This window comes from Eretmochelys imbricata, chromosome 14, assembly GCF_965152235.1.
Source record: "Eretmochelys imbricata isolate rEreImb1 chromosome 14, rEreImb1.hap1, whole genome shotgun sequence".
Taxonomy (NCBI): Eukaryota; Metazoa; Chordata; order Testudines; family Cheloniidae; genus Eretmochelys; species Eretmochelys imbricata.
The window spans coordinates 47604509-47625357 of NC_135585.1; the positions used below are offsets into that span (position 1 = coordinate 47604509).

General features: G+C 55.5%; 1 protein-coding gene across 3 annotated transcripts in view; it reads left to right on the top strand.

Moving 5' to 3' along the window:
* Positions 1-11073, top strand: part of LOC144275047 (E3 ubiquitin-protein ligase TRIM39-like) — a 31653-nt gene extending 20580 nt beyond the window's left edge. For all 3 annotated transcript variants that reach the window (XM_077834146.1, XM_077834147.1, XM_077834148.1), the window contains one exon: positions 8637-11073. In XM_077834146.1, the coding sequence (XP_077690272.1) occupies positions 8637-9196 (560 nt within the window). In that variant the 3' untranslated portion in view covers positions 9197-11073. The remainder of the gene's footprint in view (positions 1-8636) is intronic.
* The last annotated feature ends 9776 nt before the right edge of the window (positions 11074-20849 follow it).

Genomic DNA, 20849 nt, shown 5'->3' on the forward strand with positions numbered 1-20849 from the left:
CCCTTGTTGTCCCTGGTGCCTGCCCCACTCCATGCCTCACCACTGTCCCCCTGGCGCCTGCCCCTCCCACTGTCCCACTGCTGCCTGCCCATCTGCTCACCCTCCTGTGCCCCCCGGCTTTCACCCCTCCCCTCGTACCCCTCTAGTCTCCTGGCACCCACCCCTTCCCTTGCCCTCCTACCCACTGACGATCACACTTTCCCTCACTGTCCCGCCCATTTCCCCTGGTGCCTTCCCCATCCCATGCCCCACCACTGTTCCCCAATCCCCCAGTGTTTGTCTCTCCCCCACTCTGGCCCCGGTTCCTGCCCCTTCCTTCTCCCGCCCTGGCCCCCACTTCTCCCCTCAGTACAAGCCACTTCCCTCGCCGCCACCCCCTGTTGCCTGCCCTTTCCCTTGCACCCCCTCCCCTGCCACCTTCTGCTTAGTTCTTCCCCCTTCCCTTTCCTCACCCTCTGCCTCCCTAAAACTGGCACCCCTCACCCCCCTCTAGTCCCCTGGTGCCAACACCTCTGTTCACTCCTCCTCTGCCCCCCTGAGGCCCATCTCTGCCATTGCTACCATCTGCCTCCATGGTGCCTGCCCCTTCCTTTGCCCCCTCTGCCTGCCTGGTGCAAACCCCTTCCCTTGCCCGCCTTTGGGCCCCCTGGTGTCTGCCCCTCCCCTCCCGCTCTCCTAACCTCTGGATCACACCCCTCCCCTCCCCCTCTCTCTTCCCCCCTCATGCCCACATTTCCACACCCCTCTGTCCATAGGGCGTGCCCTTCTCCACACCCCACTTTCTGCCCCCCAGTGCCCGCCCCTCTCCTCTCTCCATTCCTTGTATCTACCCCTCTGCTCATGCCCCCCATCCATCCTGGTGACGACCCCTTCCCTCCTCCCACCTCTGTCTTCCTGTCACCCACCCCTCATGCCCTTCTCCCCCTTTATGATTGCCCTTTCCCTTGCTCCACTGTTGCCCCCTGGGGTCTGCCCCACCGCTTGCCCCTGCATGTCCCTCTGAAACCTGTCCTACCCCTCACCCCTCTTTGTCCCCTTGTCACCTGCGCCTTCTTCCACCCCCTCCTTTTCCCCTGGTGCCAGCCCCTCCTTCTACTCCCCCTCTGCCTCCCTAGCGCCTGCCCCTCTGTTCACGCCTTGTGTCCCCTGGTGCAAGCCCCTTCCCTTCCCCCCCATCCCCCAGTGCCACCCGCCCCTTCTCTATCCCACCCTTTGGACCCCTGGTGCCCACCCCTCCCCTCATCTTTCTCTTTCCCTTGGCACCAGTCCTGCCCCTCACTCACACTCTATGGCCCTGATGCAAGTCCCTCCCCTTCTCCCTTATTCCCCCCCCCAGTGCCCGCCCCTCCCATCATCCCATTTTCTCCCCTGGCACATGCTCCTCTGCTCACCCTCCCCCCATAGCCTCCTGGTACCTGCCCCTCCTCTTGCCCTCCTCCACCCACTGCTGACTGTCCCTGCCCTAGCCAGACCCTCTGCTCCCAGGCTCCTGCATCGCTCCGTCCCCCTGGTGCCTGCCCATTTCCTCCCCACCAAGGTCCTGGAACCTGCCCCACTCCTCATCCCCCCCACCCCCTGGCATCAGTCCCTCCCCTTGATTCCCCCTGCCCCAATGGAGCCCCCCCATTCCCTCACATCCCTCTCCTCCTGGTGCCCGCTCCTTCCCTTGCTTGCCTGTGCCCCCTGGGGTCCATCCCCTTCTTCTGCCCTGGTGCCCACCTGTCCACTCACCCTCTGCAGCCCCTGGGAACCTGCCCCTCCCTTCACCCCCCTCTGTCCTCCTGGTGCCCGCTCCTCTTACCCCCCCCAGTGCCCTTGTGCCTGCCCCTCCCCTCTGCCCCTCCAACCTCTACTCTCGTCATCTGCCCCTCCCCTGTCCTCTCCCAGCATCAGCCTGTCCCCTCCCTCGCCCCCACTGACACTTTCCCACCCCTCCCCCGTTCCTCCTGCCCTTTTCCCCACAATTTCCTTCTCCCCGAACATGCCCAGACAGGAGCTGTTCAGTGTCCCCCTGGATTTGGGGGGAGGAAGGCCCTGTCCCCACTGCCAGGGCAGACAGGTTTTTATAACCAGCTTGTGACACTCCCCTGACCCAGTTACAACCAATTGTGCCCACGTGGCAGCTTTTCTGCCTCACAGCCGGGGCTGAGCTGTGTGTGCGTTTGCTCCCAGCCTCCTGCCTGACCCTGTGTGTGCCCTGGTGCCTGCTGGGGGAGTCGGGGCCGCTCCAGCAGGGATCAGAGAGCCCAGGGGCCATGCACACACATTGCAGCCCCACTGGCCCAGGGGTCCATGCACTCCGGGGTATCCTACCACACAGAGCTGGGAGGGAGGGGGGCATCCAGGGCATTTACACAAACACCGCTGGGGTCCTGTTAGGGTTGCCACCTCTGAGGTACAACAAAACAGGAAATCTGCCTGCTTCATGGACATCACCTGTCCCCTCACCCGGGCACCGTCTCCCCATCCGAATCCCAGGAGAAGGCACCAGCCACCACAGGCTCCTGCTCCTGGACTGCCCCAAGTACCAACCTCACCGAGCAGGACATGGCGCCAGATCTACCCCGCTGCCCCCGGCAGTGGCCCCCGCAGCTGGTACCTGCACAGGGGTGACTGGGCCCTGCTGGCCCTGAGCTCCCGATCTCACTCACTGCTCCGAGCTGCCCCGTCTCTGCAGCTCCAGGCACTCTGGACCCAGAGCTCCCTTTGCGTAGGCACGGTCACCCCGCAGCTCCCCCATTACAGCCACTGACACACCTGGGACTTGTCACGTCCTGGGCAGACTCACAGATTTCCCAGGAGAGTGACATGGACAAAGGGACAATCCTGGGAAAACCTGGACAGGTCGGGTGCCAACTTTCTCATCTCACAAAACCAAACACCCCTTCCCTGCCCTGGCCCTGAGGCTCTGCCCTTCCCCCTCTCCGGGGCCCCGCCCTCGCTCACTCCATCCCCCCTCCCTCCGTTGCTCACTGTCCCCCACCCTCCCTCATTTTCACCAGGCTGGGGCAGGGGTTTGGGGTGTGTGAGGGGGATGAGGGCTCCGGCTGGCGGTGCGGACTCTGGGGTGGGGCCAGGGATGAGGGGTTTGGGATAGAGGAGAGGGCTCCAGGATGGGGCAGGGGATTGGGGTGCGGGGGGGGATGGGCTCTGGGCTGGGGGTGTGGGCTCCAGGTGGGGCCAGAAATGAGGGGTTCAGGGTGTGGGAGAGGGCTCCGGGCTGGGGCAGGGGGTTGGGTGCAGGGGTGGTGAGGACTCCAGCTGGGGGTGCGGACTCTGGGGTGGGGCCGGGGATGAGGGGTTTGGGTTGCAGAAAGGGGCTCCGGGCTGGGGCCGAGGGGTTCAGAGTGAGGGAGGGGTGCGGGCTCCGGGGTGGGGCTGGGGATGAGGGGTTTGTGGTGAAGGACGGAGGCCTGACAACCCTATGGACAGGTGCCAACTCTAGGTCCTGTCCACACGGCCCAGTAACACCCTGCTGAGCTTGGTACAGGCAGCCACATGCCAGCCCAGGCCCCTGGCAGGGACGCTGAGCTGTTATGGTCACTAACAGTGTTAACTCTGCCACGTGCCACACACCACGCCCCAGAAACAGCTGTAACCTAGACTCATGGCACTGCAGGGCTGGAAGGGACCTGGAAAGGTCACCTAGCCCAGCCCCTGGTGCTGGGGCAGGGCCTAGACCATCTCTGGCAGGGATTTGTCCAATCTGTTCTTACAAACCTCCAGTGACGGGGATCCCGCAGCCTCCCTTGGACCAGGTCCAGAGCTTCGCTGCCCTGAGACTTAGAAAGTGTTTCCTCATCTCCAGCCTCAGTCTCCCTTGCTGCAGCTTGCACCCATTGTTCCTTGGACAGGCCCTCGCCCTGCCCGCTGCGGGCACTGGGGGTGTCACCAGGTGTGAGCATCGCTGTTATCGCACTGAATGGCTGGGGGCGCTGGGCTGTCTCAGGGGGGCAGTGAGGGAGCTGGGGCCTTTCACTCCCCAGTCACCGATCTCAGCCCAGGCTCAGAGTCCGGCTCCCAGTGAACAGGAGCTCATGTCGTAATTCTCGTTGACGGCAGCCTGACCGGCCACCTCCGCAGGGAGGCCAAGGCCTGAAGGGGCCGCAGGGACGGTTCCTCCCCAGGGAGAGACTCTAGCAGGTGTCAGGGCTGAGCCATGTTGGCAGGACAGTGCGGGGCTCACACGGCCACTGTGACGTCCTCGTACCCTTGATATCCAGAGCTCCAGCAAGTGGGGTGTAAACCTCACTCGTACCCCCAGCACTGAACTCACTGACACTGCCCCGAGGCCCCCTCTCCTCCCGGGGTTGGGGGTGCTGGAGAATGAATGGCACTGGAAGAGAGGGGCCAGGAGACCATGGCCCCATCACTTTTACTGATAGGAGGGCTAGGTCTCCCACTTTTTACCGGCTGTAAGGTTGAGCAATGGGGGGCGGGAGGGGGCAGAGAGGAGCTACCACGGGGGCCGGGTGTGGGGGGGGAAGAGGTGGTGAGGGGGTGGAGTCTTGGGGAGAAGGGGCGGTGTGGGGGTGGGGTCTTGAGAAGGGGCAGTGTGAGGGCCGTGGCTCAGGGAGAAGGGGCTGTGTGAGGGCAGGGGTTCGGGGAGAAGGGGTGGTGCGGGGGCAGGAGCTCCAGGAGAAGGACCCACATGGGAGGGCGGGGCCATGGTTCAGGCACCGGAGGCCCCTCTACTTTTAGGGAGCTTCCATCACTCCTGGGGAGAGGACCGTCCCGGATCCTGATCCACGGGCACATCTGTGTATTTGCCGGGTGCACAGAGCTCTCCAGGTGGAGACACTTTCTCACTGACCCAGGAGTGGGTGCTGGGAGGCCCCACTGCCCAGGAGGCCAAGGGCTCTCGCTCCCCTGTGCTGCGGGTGAAGGGAGGGGCCCTGGGGCTGCTGTTCCCTGTCCCAGGAATGGGGTTAAGGGGATGTGGACACAGACAATCTGCCCGCTTGCGCTGTGAGGGGCAGACCTGGCTCCACGCTGGGCTTCAGAGCCTGAGCTCCAGCCTGAGCGTGAACGTCTATGTGGCTATTTTTAGTGCCAAAGAGGGAGCCCCACAAGCCTGAATCTGTCCACCCCGTTCGGAGACTCGCTGCCGCGGGCTGTGTACATGAACCCAGAGTGTGTCCAGAGTCTGGGTCTGAAAGTTCCCGGCGCGTCTGACCCAGGGCTGGTTAAGGAGAGCGAGGGGGGTGGCTGGCGCAGTCGTTAGATGGAGACACCGGGGCCCCTGGGGCTCTGGGACGGTCTCTGTGACCATTGTCTGCTCTGGGAGATGCCCAGGTGCAGCTGCAGAGGGTCTGTGCCACCAGCATCGCCCATGGGACACTCGCTCTGGGCAGAGTTCAGGCTGATTTGTGGGGGTCTCCATTTTCAGCCTGATTTTGGGGGCAAGATCAGGGGCTCAGGGGGAATTTTTTTACCCAGGGCAAATTAAATAGCAGCTCTGGAGTGTTTCATAGCTGATGTCCTGAGTCTGACCTGCCCGTAACTTTGCGTTTCTGGGGATGTTGAGAGTCACTCACTGCAAGTCACTGGGATTTGGGCTCCTCAGTTGCTGGGACACGTTTGAAATGGAGCTGGGTGAAATGTTTTGGACAAATAGTTTATTTGCTGCAAAATTATATTTCGGGTCAACAGAAACTATTCGCGAACCCCTGTCGAGTTTGCTGACGAGTTTCAATCAACAGAAAGGTGCCGCCGCTTCCCTTCCAGCCTTTAGCCCAGTGGCTGGGCCCCCAGCGGGGAGCCTCCGGTTCAATCCCCCCGTGGGACGCCATGAGGGCTTGAGCTGCTGGGCTCTGGGGGTCTGATGACGTCCCCCTGTGTCTAAACACTGCCCTGGGCACTGGGCCAGAGCGTGGGAGTGAGTCTGACTCTGCAGCCCAGTGTGTCGGGCCCCGACCTGGGAGACCCAGAGTCCAGCTCCCCTGCTCCAGTCACCCTGTAATTATTGATCCATAACCCCAGTGACGGGAGGGGTTACGGCCCCTGGCACACCAGTGTCTCAGGCCATGTCTGCCGGGATTTCCTTGCACCGGTGCAAACCCCCAGGGCAGACTGGCTGTGAAGATGTGAACTGGGACTGGCGCCTGGTGTAGCTTCTCCCAGATGGAGGGGGCAGTAAGTGGGGAAATGCCCCCTCCCCTCCCCACTGCCCTGGCCTCATTAGCAACAGCCTATTAGTACGCATTTACGCACCCCCCCACACCCCCCGAATCCTCCACTGCACAGCCGCCCCAGTGAGCCCAACCCAGACCACTGCCCCACGGCGGACGGGCTGGGCCAGGAGAGTGAAGGGGCAGGCTGTGGGGTTTGCCTGGCTGGTAGGTGGTCCCCGTAGGGCCCGCCAGCATGGAGAGTCCCAGCTGCGTCCCCTGGGACAGGGCTGCACCCCCAGAGTGTGTGGGGCCAGAACCAACCTGCTCTTAGTGAGAAACCGACCACACATGACCCCAAAGCAAGAGAGATTCCCTGGGGCCTGCCTCTCCCTCACCCCTCTAGCTCCTGCCCCTCCTTTACCCTTTCCTCCCCCCTGTGCCCACGTGGACCCTGCTCTATTCTGACCCCTCCTCCTCACCCCTCCCCTTCTTCCCATCCACTTTCTGCTTCCCTAGGCCCCTCTACCCCACACTTTGCCTCCCTGGCATGTGCCCCTGCCTTCCACCCACCTCTGCCCCACTCCCCCCCCTGTCCTCCTGGCACCTTCCCCTCTCCCCCAAACATCCTTTGCACCCTGGAGCCCACCCATCACTTCACACCCCCGCTATGTCCTGGCATCCACCTCTCCCCTTTCCCTCCTCTGCTGCCATGTCTCCCACCTCTTCCCTCACCCCCTCTGCCCCCTGATGGCCGTCCCACCCCTCACCCTCTTCTGCTGTCCTGGCTTCTGCCCTTCTTACTCCCCTCAGCCCTCCTAGCACTGCCTCTCTCCCCAACCTCTCTGACCCCTGGCACGCACCCCTTCCCTCACCCCCCCTGTGCCCACCCCTCCTCTAACCCCACTCTGACCCCCTGGCACCTGCCTCTCCCCAATGCCGTCTCCTAACACTGCCTCTACCCACCTGTCCCTGCCTCTCTCCTCGCCCGTCTCTGCCCCCTGGTGCTTGTCCCTCCCCTCCTCTGCCCTCCCTGTGTCTGCCCTTCTGCTTAACCCCCTCAATCCCCCTGGCACCTACCCTTTCCCTTACCCCCCGCACCCTTCTGGTGCTGACCCCTTCCCTCCTTCCCCCTGCCGCCCCAAACACCTAACCCTCCCCTTGTCCCCTTCCTCCCTGGTGCCTACCCCCTCACCACCCTCTATCCACTGACCCCACTCTCCTCTCCCCCCTCTGCCACCATCATCCATGCCACCTTCTCTTTATTTCTCACCTCTGCCCCTCCCCTCGCCCTCTGGCTCCATGACACCTGCACCCCTCACCGCCCCTCTAGTCCCCTGGTGCCAGCTCCTCCTCTGCCCCAAGTCCCAGCTCTACCCTTGCCCCATCTGCCTCCCTGGTGCCTGCCATTTCCTTTGCCCCCTCTGCCCGCCTGGTGCAAGTCCCTTCCCTCGCCCCCCTTTGGACCCCTGGTCTCTGCCCTTCCCCTCACCTCAGCACTGGCCCGCCCCTCCCCTCCCCCTCTCCTAATCTCTGGGTCCCACCCCTCCCTTCATCCTCCCTCTGCCCCCCTGGTGCCCACATCTCCCTTCACACTCCTCTGCCCCCCTAGGTCCTACCCTTCTCCACACCCCTCTCTCTGCCCCCCTTCTGCTCACCTGCTCCCTCACCCCCCATTCTGCCCCCCACCACCAGTGCCTGCCCATTCGCTACCCCCCATGGTTCCACCTCCCCACTCCTCATCATCTCACCCCCTGGCAGCTCACCCTCCCCTTGATTTCCTCTGCCCCATTGGAGCTCCCCCATTCCCTCACACCCCTCTGCCCCCTGGTGTCTGCCCCTTCCCTTGGCCCCGCAGCCCCCTGGGGTCCATCCCCTTCTTCTCCCATGGAGCCCACCCCTCCCCCCATCCCCTGCAGCCCCCAGGATCCTGCCCTTCACCCCCCATCTGTTCTTATGGTGCCTGCCCCTTCCCTTGTCCCCTCATTGCCTTTGTGCCTGCCCCACCCCTCTACGCCTCCCCCCTACTCCTGTCACCTGCCCCTCCCCTCTACCCCTCCCCCCTCTGCTCCTGTCACCTGCCCCTCCCCTCTACCCCTCCCCCTCTACTCCTGTAACCTCCCCCTCCCCCTCCCCCTCCCCCCTCTGCTCCTGTCACCTGCCCCTCCCCTCTACCCCTCCCCCCGCTACTCCTGTCACCTGCCCCTCCCCTCTACCCCTCCCCCCTCTGCTCCTGTCACCTGCCCCTCCCCTCTACCCCTCCCCCTCTACTCCTGTAACCTGCCCCTCCCCTTTCCTCTCCCAGCATCATCCTCCCCCCTCCCCTCCCCCGCCCCCACTGACACCTTCCCACCCCTCCCCTGCTCCTCCTGCCCTTTCCCCCCATTGTCTCCTCACAGGCAGAGGGGCCCTGACTCCCCTCAGGCAACAACCCCCCCAGCGATTAACGGGGACGCAGGTTAATTTCCCTTCGATCCCAGTGACCAGCCCCTGCCCCCGGCCCTGACTCTGTGACTCTCTCCCCAGTGGACGTGACTCTGGATCCAGACACGGCAAGTGCCTGGCTCGTCCTGTCTGAGGATCAGAAACATGTGAGACGCGGAGACACACGCCAGGATCTGCCCGACAAGCCTGAGAGATTTGATAATTATGCCTTTGTCCTGGGCGCTGAGAGGTTCGCGGGCGGGAGGCGTTACTGGGAGGTGGGGGTGGGAGACAAGACGAAATGGACTCTGGGGGTTTGTCGGGAATCTGTGAGCAGGAAGGGGAAGGTCACACTCACACCTGGAAATGGATTCTGGGTCGTGCGGCTGGAGGACGGGGGATACAAGGCCTTCACCTCCCCCTCGACCCCCCTCCCCGTGAGCGTCCGGCCCAGACAGGTGGGGATTTTCCTGGACTATGAGGCGGGCGAGGTCTCGTTTTACAATGTGACTGACGGGTCCCATCTCTTCACGTTCACTGACACCTTCTCCGGGACGCTCCGCCCTTATTTCAATCCTGGTCTCAACGCTGGGGGTACAAACGCGGCTCCCCTGATCATCTGCCCAGTCCCGGCTCCGGCCGGGGGGAATCTCGGTCCCTGACAGTGACCCCGCAGCTCAGACTGGCCCCCCCAGCGCTGCTGCTCCTCCCGCTCCCCTGTGGTGGGGCCGGTTACTGCAGCTACTGGAGTTTTTGTGCTGCCCGGACGCTGCCAGTTTCCCTTTTCCACTGGAGGGTCCAGTCAAAAACCAGACACCTGGCAACCCCCAGCCCTCACCTTGCCCCGTCCCCTGCCCCGGGGGTAGCAGATGGTGGGGGATGGGGTCATTCACTCCTGTCAGCATTTTCTAGTCCTGTGAAATCTCAATGTAAAATAGGAAAGAAAAAAGATTATTCTAATTTAGAAAATATTATTGTAACAAGGTGTAAATACAAGAATATTTCAATTTACATTTCAACAGTATTTCAAAATCAAGCATCTCAACATTTTTAGAAATGGAATTATTTACATTTATTTTTTGAGTCTTCCCTCAAATCTGTATTGAAGTTTAACTTCTCTAAATAACGTCATTTCTATTTCAACTGCGGAATTTCAAGAAATCCAAAATATTTATCTTGACAAAATAAATTATTAAATTGTCGGATGGGGTTGTTCAGTTACAATGTACGTGTGTCATAAACATCACAACTACACACATGTGCAGCTGCTCTCTCTCTATCTCTCCCTCTCTCCCCCCACCCCCCCACACGCCCCGCTTTATTGTCTTGACTGGTTCTCTCTGGAAGGCAGGGCACATACACCCACCTCCTGCACTACCCCTTTGAAAATTAATAGCTTAAAAATTATAGAATTAATGAAGCAATATATTTAAATTATCTCATACAAGATTATATAATATTCTTTGAAGTTCTGTCAGCATTAATTCACTTTCTAGCTGCATATAATTGGTAATCAAGATATGACCCTTCCTTGCTTTTTCTCACAAAACACGGCCCCAACCTCAAATGCTGTATTCTTAGATACCAGGGGTCGTCAACCCTTCAGAAGTGGTGTGCCGAGTCTTCATTTAGTCACTCTAATGTAAGGTTTTGCATGCCAGTCATACATTTTAACATTTTTAGGAGGTCTCTTTCTATAAGTCAATAATATATAACTAAACTATTGTTGTATGTAAAGTAAATAAAGTTTTTAAAATGTTTAAGAAGCTTCATTTAAAATTAAATTAAAATGCAGAGCTCCCCGGACTGGTGGCCAGGACCCGGGCAGTCTGAGTGCTACTGAAAATCAGCTCACATGCCGCCTTTGGCACATGTGCCATAGGTTGCCTACCCCTGCTATATACAAAAATGTCTTCTACAATCTCATTTTTTTGGTTTATTTTTCTTTAGAAATATTATTTGCAGGCAATGTACTTTGAGTGTGCACTGTTGATTTCAAAGTACTGCCAGGCTTTCCATGTTCTTGGTTATAAGGACACAACAAATGTAGTTTGATAAAGAAATAGAGAAGGGGTTGTATTCCTTTACTGAATCATCACAAATTAACTTAATATGCTGGCACTTAATGACACCTAACATGAAATTTGGTGAAGTTTTATTGGGAGACCTTTCTTCTCGGCCATAAATCAGTCGAAAGGGTGCTATTTTTGCTGTCATGTGAGGTTTAGAGTACAAAGAAAAGAAAGTTGCTCCAGGAAATTCATCACCATTCCTCTGGGTTCTGTCCACCACCTTCTGGAATGCTCTGTAAAAATAAGTTTCAGAGGAGCAGCCGTGTTAGTCTGTATTCGCAAAAAGAAGAGGAGTACTGGTGGCACCCTAGAGATGAACCAATTTATTTCAGCATAAGCTTTGGTGAGCTACAGCTCACTTCATCGGATGCATTTAGTGGAAATGCTCACTGTGTTCAGTTTTGAAGATTTATTCACAATACGCCATCCATGGCAGAGGGCCCTAAACCTACGTTGATTATTTGAAAATAAATACCCTCATGTTATCTTGTGATGGATTCATCTGTGTTTTTATCAAGTCTGCTGCTGTCTAGGTGGCATGGTCTGCTGAAGCAATGTGTCACCCGGCCATGATTGTGTATTTGACCATATAGTGAAATATCACCAAATGTAAACTGTTACCTCGTTATTCAATTCAGAACCTAGATCTGCCAGTATCTGCTCTGGACAGCCATGTTAATATATCATTTCACATGTCTTCTTCCACCTAATGTGCTTTCATAGTTCTAAGTGGAAATTCTTCTACCCATTTTGAAAAATCATCTGTAGCTCTCAGTACATACTGGTATCGCTTCTGTGATACTGGATAGAGCCCGATTAAATCTGCTCTCAGCAATTCCCAAGTTTTAACAACCTACGTGCAAGAACACAGGCTAGAGTTCTCATTTGGATCTTTCCTATGACATTTTTATTATAATCCCATCTATAGGAAGCAAAGTAAACATTATAATGTGGTTTCTATAACAGTTGATGTCTCCACACAGTCAGAATCTAACTTTTGGTGTTTTTCAGAAGTAAATAAATACAGGACAAATTTCTGCAACTGAGAACTTGCATAAATACACCTTGCAGGGTCGGCGAGTTATATGGTCCCGTGGTGCTCGTGCTCCAGCAATATTCAGGGCCTGGGAGCCTGGGTCCACCAATGTTTGGGGCCGGGTCTCTGCCCCGGCCCCACCTGCTGCCCCCATGGGCCTCCCCTGGAGCGCCCCCGGCCCCGCCAGCTGCTCCGCGCAGTGCTCCCTCACCGGCCGCCGCTGGCTACAACACAGGGACCGGCGCGGGCGGCAGGCTGAGGTGGCCGCTGCGCCTACGGAGGGGGGAGAGGAGGAGGTGCACATGTGATGGCAGCCCCCCCCCGGCACCTACTGGGAGACGACTCCAACTCCGAGGAGGCTTCCTGGAGTCTGGACCTGAGCAGCTGGGGCATGGGTCTGTGTTGGACTCGTGCCCGTGCCCGCAGTCACCTCTCCTGCCCCAGGCTTGGCAAGGAGATGCCCCATCCCCCACCCCCAGTGATGCTATGGTGACAGGCAGCAGCAGGGGAGGAGGTGCACACGTGACAGCAGCCCCCCTCCCCCCGCCCCCGGCTTCTGTCACCCACCACAAGGGAGGCGAGGGGCCTTCCTGGACCTGAGCAGCTGGGGCTTGGGTGAGTGTCGTGACACTCTGCCCTCCCCGCCCTCCGCAGTTACCACTCCTGCCCCAGGCTGGGCAAGGGGCAGCCCCATCCCCCACTGGACACCGATGAAAAGTGTTTGATGCCTCCTGAAGGACATCGCAGAAGAAGGGGCGACATTTTGTTTTAATTTTAGAAAGTATTTGCTTTTGAGGGCTATTGATCCAAGAGTGCTGGGTTGTTTCTGTATTCAAAAGCGTATTAATAAAGTTGATATTCTTAGCTAAATACATTTTTCTTATGATGGTGATATTGTGGAATAGAGGGAAACTGTTAAATGCTTCCTGTTTCCAGTCCACTTTTACATAATTTAAAAAATATATAAATCAGCTTACAAGGCAGGTGTGAACGTCCCACTAGGCTCCTGTCTGCATCTTTAAGAGCCTAAATAACTTTGCAAATGTGGCACAGAGACTAAGGGGCAGATTTTAGAAGGTCTGTAAACACCTAAAGATGTAGCTTGGCATCTCCCGGGATTTTCAAAAGCACTTAGGTGCCTAACTCCCATTGGAAGCGAGGTGCCCAGGCACCTTTGTAAATTCTCCCAGAACGACTCGGCCAGCTCGCCACAGGCTGCTTCCCCCGCACAGGGTCCCACATGGGCACTTACAATTTTTGGCCTCAACTTTTTTTTATTATTGTGTCAAATTCAGAAAATTGCAGTGGGATTTCAGAATGTTCTAGGGGAGGAGACCTAAGTCCCCACATTCTAAAGCCTCCCCCACAGCCTCCCGGAGAAGCCCAGTGGGGTCGGCTCCAGGCCTGGCTTGGGGGGATTCCCAGGTCCCCTTCGGACCAATAACTGCATGGTCTGACTCCCAAAGACAAGCCGAGCCCAGGATCCCAGTGCGTGCGATGAGGCCAGTGAGCAACAGGGAATGTCCCGGCATTTACTGCCCAAGGGACTCATTGTCCATGGCGAGGAGTGAAACAGCCATAGGGGCCAAGAGTGAGAGCGCCAGGCCCTGCTGTACAGGCTGCTTTGTGCTGCCAACTTAGCTGTGTCAGGGAAACTGGTCCCAGCGCGATGGAGCGGTGGGGACGGGGAGTGGGGAGAGCTGGGGAAGGGAAGTCGGTAGCTGGGCCAGGGGAAGGGGAGGTAGAGCCCAGCCCCAGGGTTGTGTGAGCGAGGGGCCCAGGATGGGCGAATGGGACCTGGGAGCTCTTCAACCTTCTCCCCACCTCAGCCTCTCACCTAGCCTATACCCCACCCCATATTCTTTTATCTTTGCACCTGCCTCCATGCCTGGACGCTCACCCTGACCTATTGCCCTGGGCCTGCAGACTTCTCCTTCCATACACACATTAGTGAGCCCCTGAGCCCAGCCCTGCTTGGGAGCATCCAGGGCAGGGACCATACAACATGCCCAGGGCACTGAGGGGGCTACAGAAATAATATGGAATAATAGTAATGTTGCCGGCACCCAGTGCCGAGAGGCTGAACAACAGCTTGAGTGGTTCGTTACCCGGTGTGCTGCACCCAATAATCACAACGGGGTGGAGAAGCAGAAAAAGTTTATTTGAAGCTTCAAAAAGGTACAGGGAGATTTGAATCTCAAATCCTGTACAACAAAGCAGGAAATTACACAGACTTTTATACATCCTTTTTCCCAGCATACTTATCCAATAGCAAGCTGCTCCAAGTATCCATATAGCCAGCCAATCCAGTTCCCAGCTAGTTCCCTGATTCTCTGTATCATTTGTTAAACTATACATAAAGCTGCTTTATTCAGCATTGTTCTTCCATATCTCCCCTGTTTGGCCTTGCTTAGTTTCAGGCAGTCTGACTCTGCAACATACTGTTGCAGATTCTCAGCATAACTGCTGTGTGTGCCTCCAGGCGGGGGGGCCAAGGACACTTGGGCCTAGCACGCAGAGCTGCTGCGAGTGCCTCCAGGCAGGAGGGGGGCCAAGGACACTGGGGCCTAGCGCAAGGGGGCTTCATCGACACTCGTGGTCTTCCATCCCCTCGAGTTACCTAGTGGCCATGCCCCAGTGTTCCCAACAACTCCCCCCTTTGAGAACACTCAACAGCCTTGGCTCTGAGTTTTCTCACTTGGGCTACTTATTTCTTTACAATATGACTTTGCATAAGCACTTTGTGATAGCCCTGAAGAGAATGACTTATTAACTTTTGCAAAAGGACCCTAACACATGATACTGCACAGCATAATACCAGTAATACAAGCAATACAGGAAAGAGAATTTTCAATAGCAGGCTAAATAAACCACCAAGCCAAGACGACAAACCCCAGCCTGAAAACAAGGTTTGCAACCAATCGTTCTCTGGGGCAGTATAGGCAACCTGTGCTCCGGCTCGGGCATGGGCCTCAGCCTGTACCACCTTTTTATAGATCTCATAACTGCACCCAGCAATCAGTCTGGTTCGTTAAATTAGCAACATGGTGCGCAAGCGAAACAAAGGAGTTATGCTCCCGATATGCACAGTTTGGAAATACCAATACAGAGAATAACAATGTTACCCAATTAATTATCACCAGAGTCTTCCCAACCCAGGGTCTCCAGTACCTGGGTGGGCCCATTTTAGCATTAAGGTGCCCGCTATTTGTGTCTTTTAAACAGTAGCTTTAGCCCGAGATCGTCACTAGATGAGGAGTCAGCAGGTTGGACGGTCCACTGTTCTGCTGACGAGGGGGCAGGTACTGCCTTCAGACGAGAGTGATGGATCCAGTTCTTGTGTCCCTCGATCTTTGCCGCTGTATGGGAGATCAGCAGGACGGTATAGGGTCCTTTCCACTTTTCCTGGAGAGGCTCGTCTTTCCAGGTGCGAACAAGCACAGAGTCGCCGGGCTGTAAGGAGTGGACGGGAGAGTCCAAGGGGAGAGGCTGGGAATCCTTGGTATACCTGTGAAGAGACAAGAGAACAGCAGACAGGGAACACATATACTGTAACAAAAAACCATTACCCAACTCCCATTCCCCTGACAGAACCGGGGTGCCATTCATAGGCCATGCCCTTCCAAACATAATTTCAAAGGGACTGAGCCCTAATCTACCCTTTGGGAGAACGCGGATACGGAGTAGGACGAGGGGCAAAGCATCAGGCCATCGCAGTGAGGCTTCTTGGCACACTTTTGAGAGATGCCGTTTAAGGGTCTGATTGGTACGCTCCACTACACCACTGGCTTGCGGTCTCCAGGGCGTATGGAGTTTCCAGGGGATCTGTAAGGCATGTGAGATGCTTTGAATGATTTTTGACGTGAAGTGTGTCCCATTGTCAGATTCCATCCACAGGGGGAGTCCAAAGCGAGGAATGAGCTCCTTAACAAACTTGAGGGCCACTGTCCTGGCAGTGCAGTTACGGCATGGGAAGGCTTCCGGCCATCCGCTGAACCGATCCACTATAACAAGGAGATATTTGAACCCTTGGGTCCGGGGAAACTCAGTAAAGTCTATTTGCCACACTTGTCCAGGGCCCGGAGTGGGTTCTAGGGCAGCTGGTGGCACAGGATGTCCCGGTCGGGGGTTATTCTTTTGGCAGACTAAGCAGTCCGCTTGTACCTGGGCAGCCAGGGGTCGGAGTCCAGAAGTGATAAAGTATTTTCCCATTAGTTGGATAAGTGCTTCCCTGCCAGCATGAGTAGTTTGATGTAGTTTCTGCAGCACTGGCCGGATTAGGCCCTTTGGTAAGAGGACCTTCCCTTCTGAGGAATGGAGCCATCCCTCCTTTTCCCGGAGATCGAGTTTGTCAGTTAGCTGTCTTTCCTCCCCAGAGTACTGAGGAGTTGGAAGTTCCCCTACTGATGGGATAAGGGCATGCATATGGGCATTCTCAGCCTGAGGGGATGGCAGGGTGGCAGCATGCTTAGCCTCTCTATCTGCTCGGGCGTTACCTCTGGCCACATCTTGATCCTCCCTTTGATGGGCTTTACAGTGTACCACTGCCACTTCTGAGGGGAGTTGTACAGCTTCTAGGAGCCGGAGGATTTGGGGCCCGTACTTGACTGGGGAGCCTTGGGCTGTCAGCATTCCCCTTTGCTTCCATAGGCCAGCATGAGCATGCAGCACACCAAAAGCATACTTTGAATCAGTAAAAATGTTGACCCGCTTTCCTTTTGACAGTTCAAGTGCACGGGTCAGGGCTATCAGTTCGGCAAGCTGGGCAGAGGTCCCAGCAGGCAAACCTTCAGCTTCCACAGTGTCATGGAGGGTCACAACAGCATAACCCGCCTTCCTTTGTCCATCTATTACAGTACTGCTACCATCAGTGTACCACTCATAATCTGCATTTGGGAGAGGTACATCCTTTAAATCCAGACGGCTGGAGTACTGGACATCTATGATCTCTAAACAGTCATGTTTCTGTTCCTCTGTTTCTGGCAAGAGGGTGGCTGGGTTAAGGGAGGGGCAAGGCTGTAAGGTGACTTCAGAGTTCTCTAACAGCTTAGCCTGGTACCGAGCAATCCGAGCCTGGGTGAGCCAAAGCCCTCCCTTTGCATCCAATAAGGCTCGGACCATATGGGGAGTATAGATTTGCATAACCCCTCCCAATGTTAGCTTCTCAGCTTCCTCAAGCAATAGGGCAGTAGCTGCGACCGCCCGTAAACATGCCAGCCAACCCTTTGCAACCTGATCCAATTGCTTAGAAAAATAAGCCACAGGACGCTTCCATGCTCCTAACAGCTGTGTAAGCACTCCTAGGGCCACCCCCCTTCGTTCATGTACATACAACTGAAACGGCTTAGAGAGATCCGGCAGGCCCAGAGCCGGGGCTTCCATCAATTTTCTTTTCAGGATTTTAAATGCCCTGTCAGCCTCTGGGGTCCAATAGAAGGGGTCATGATCTGCTCCTTTTACACAGTCGTACAGGGGTTTAGCCCACAGTCCAAACTCTGGGATCCATATCCTGCAAAAGCCTGCCATACCCAGAAATGCCCTGAGCCGCTTACGGTTACTTGGGGTAGGAACTTGACAGATAGCTTCCTTTCTTTCGCTTGAAAGCTGACGCTCCCCTTGCCGTATGTGAAACCCGAGGTACCGTACCTCTGGGAGGGCAATTTGAGCCTTTCTCCGTGCTACACGATATCCCCGGAGTCCAATAAAATTCAGGAGGCTCACGGTGGCTTTAAGGCAGGGTTTTTGGCCCACAGTGGCAATTAACAAATCATCTACATACTGCAGAAGGAGAGCCTCCTCATTATCCCACTCCTGTAGGTCCCTGGCCAGAGCCTGGCCAAAAAGGGTGGGAGAGTTTTTAAATCCCTGGGCCAACACTGTCCAGCAAAGTTGTTTTTTAACCCTTTTTCGGTCCTCCCACTCGAAGGAGAAGATCTCCTGTGATGGGGTGGCAACTGGGATGGTAAAGAAAGCATCTTTCAGATCAAGGACTGAAAAATGGGTATACTGTCCCCCTATAGAAGCCAATAAGGTGTACGGGTTAGGGACAAGAGGGTGCAGAGTCTTAACCCGTTCATTGACTGCCCTTAGGTCCTGTACCAGCCGATACGTGCCATCAGGCTTCTGCACGGGTAGAATGGGAGTGTTCCAGGCTGACTGACATTCCCGGAGAATACCATACATTAGGAATCGATCTATAGTTTCCTGTAAACCTTCTCTGGCTTCCCTCTTGATTGGATACTGTTTTACTTGCACTGGGCCTTTCCCTGGTATGAGCTGAATAGTAATAGGGGTCTGGTGGGTGGCCTTTCCTGGAATCCCTGATGCCCACACGAGGGGGTACACCTGGTCTTCCCACGGACTCCATTCTGGGGCTTGCATGGCTGAGGGCTCAACTGCAAGGGTCATGATCCAGGCATTCTCAGGGGGTAAGGTAAGGGTTATTTCGTCCTCAGTAAAATGCAGGGTGGCACCGAGGCGACAAAGTAGATCCCGTCCCAGCAGAGGTGTTGGACACTCAGGGAGGTATACCAGCTTGTGGGATATAGTCCTGTCTCCCAAAGCACATTCCGCTGGGGCATACACTGGGCACTTGGTGTCCCTGCCTGTGGCTCCCACCACGGTAAGGGAATCTGCTACTGGCAACTGAAGAGGCTGATTTACGGCAGTTCGGGCCGCTCCAGAGTCCACTAAAAAATCTATTTCTGAGCTTCCCACCCGCATCTTTACTCGGGGTTCCGGGGGTAGGGTGGTCCATCTACCCTGACACCCCTATTCCTGCTCCACCATCGCCATCATAGGGACACCTCCCTTTTCTTTCCTCTTTGGGCACTCATTTTTCCAGTGTCCCTCCTGTTGACACAGGGCACACTGGTTGCGACCCAGTCGTCTCTCCTGCAGGCCTGGACGGTCGCGTCCACGGCCCCTTCCTCCCCGGCCACTTCTCTTAGTGCCGGCCTGTACCGCTGTTACCATCAATCTCACTTGCTTTCTCTCCTTCTCTGTCTCTCTCAGACTATAAGCTCGGTTTGCAGTCTCTAAAATTTGTGCCATGGTCATACCCATTAAATCCTCCTTTTTTTGTAACTTTCTCTTAATATCAGGGGCTGCTCTGCTCGTAAAAATTCCCTTAATAATTGACTCAGTTGCCTGATCATCGGGGTCTGCATTAGTGTTCTGTCGAATGGTGTCCCGAATACGCTGTAGAAAGGCCCCTGGGCTTTCTTTTAAATCCTGCATTACTTCATATGGCTTTGCCCAATTATTATGTCGGACAGCCGAGTGACGGAGTCCATGTAAAAGCAACTCCTTATAGGAGGTAAGGCGCGTCATATCCCCATGATCATTTGGATCCCACCTGGGGTCTGCTCGGGGGACTTGTGCATCCGGGTCAGGGACATTAATACGATCCCGGTCGTACCGTCTCTGCGCCTCCTCCCTTGCCTTGGACACAACCTGTTGTCTTTCAACCTCAGACAATAGGGTTCGCAGGAGGACGTTACAATCATCCCAGTCCGGCTTGTGACTACTGAGGCACCCCTCAAAGACTGATATAAACCTGCTTGGGTTGGTGGAAAACTCTCCTGCCTGTGCTTTGAAAGCAGCCAAATCCACAGGATTAAAGGGCACATGAGTATAAACCTGCATAGTTGTGGCAGGACGCCTGTCTGATCCAGACCGGGCGACTTTAGTTTCGGTGATTAAGGGGTATAGGCCAACCATTGGGGACTTACAAGATGTGGGTGTAGGGGCCGAAGGGGACACCGGCTCTGCCATTACAGTGTGGGTGGGGGTCTGGGGACTAACATTAGCTGCTACCGAACCAGTCGGAGTCAGATTACAGCGCTGTAAAATATCTGGTCGAGTACATAAAGTCAGAAACAAATGCGCATACATATGTTCATTCCATTTCCTTGTTCTCTGACAGAACAGGAGTAACTGAAGGATAGTGTTGTAATTAATTGACCCTCCTGGTGGCCACCACTCCTGGTCCTCTAGTTGATATTGAGGCCAGTCAACTGTACAGAATCGTTTTAATTGGCTCTTAGTCATCGGATCCGCACCAAATACCTTCCAGTTTGCTAGAATGCACTCTAGGGGCGTACACCGTGCCCTAACCTCTGAGCTCTGTCCCTGTCCCATTCCTACAGGGTAACTCTGGGCGTCCCCAGGTTCCAACAGAGCATATAATCCGGATTTCAAAAGGTTCCTACCTTATCCAAGGGACCGGTTCTTCACCGTGGCCTGCAGCTGCTCCTCCCCCACGTCTAAGGGACCGGTTCTTCACCGCCGTCCACAACTGCTTCTCCACTATATGAGTGCGTTGCACCGTTGTGCCCTCCGGGGTCGATCAAATCGCGTCTCCTCCGAGGCCCCCGATGAACTCACCGGTGCGCGCTGGGCGTCGGTTCTCGCCGCAATCCTTGACCTCCAGGAGGGGTCCGGGCAAGGCTAAATTGCAGCCTCGTCGCCCACCCAGGGACGCCAAAAGCTGTTGCCGGCACCCAGTGCCGAGAGGCTGAACAACAGCTTGAGTGGTTCGTTACCCGGTGTGCTGCACCCAATAATCACAACGGGGTGGAGAAGCAGAAAAAGTTTATTTGAAGCTTCAGAAAGGTACAGGGAGATTTGAATCTCAAATCCTGTACAACAAAGCAGGAAATTACACAGACTTTTATACATCCTTTTTCCCAACAGTAACACCAGTAATTCTCCAGGCAGAGCAAAGGCATAAATAAAAGGCAAGAGACCAAGACCGGGTGGGGCAGGGCCCGGGGGAGAACAGAAGGGCTGAAAGAAGCGCTGGGGAAATCATGTGCAGAATGTGACATGTCCAGTGAGCTCAGCTTCTGTTCCCCTTTGTCAGCTGCCCACAAGCTGATCACAATTTTCTCAGATTTATTTGTTCAAATACATTTGTCAAATACATTGATTTCTGTGGGGTTAGTTATGATTGGACACACAGGTCACATGGGATTGTTTCTGTTTCTTGATTGGCTGAATTTAACTCTTAGAAACAGGTTTTTGGTGCAAATATGTGTGATTAATGCTTTGGTGGGGTTCCTTATGTTGGATCATATTAAAGAAGTTCTGTATTAAAATCACAAATGAGTTTGATTCCCCATAGTTTAAATTCCAGGGTATTATTAATTAAGAGGTCTCTTGGTTTTTGGTACTGTTTCTCTCCCTCTATGTGTGAAACTTGCA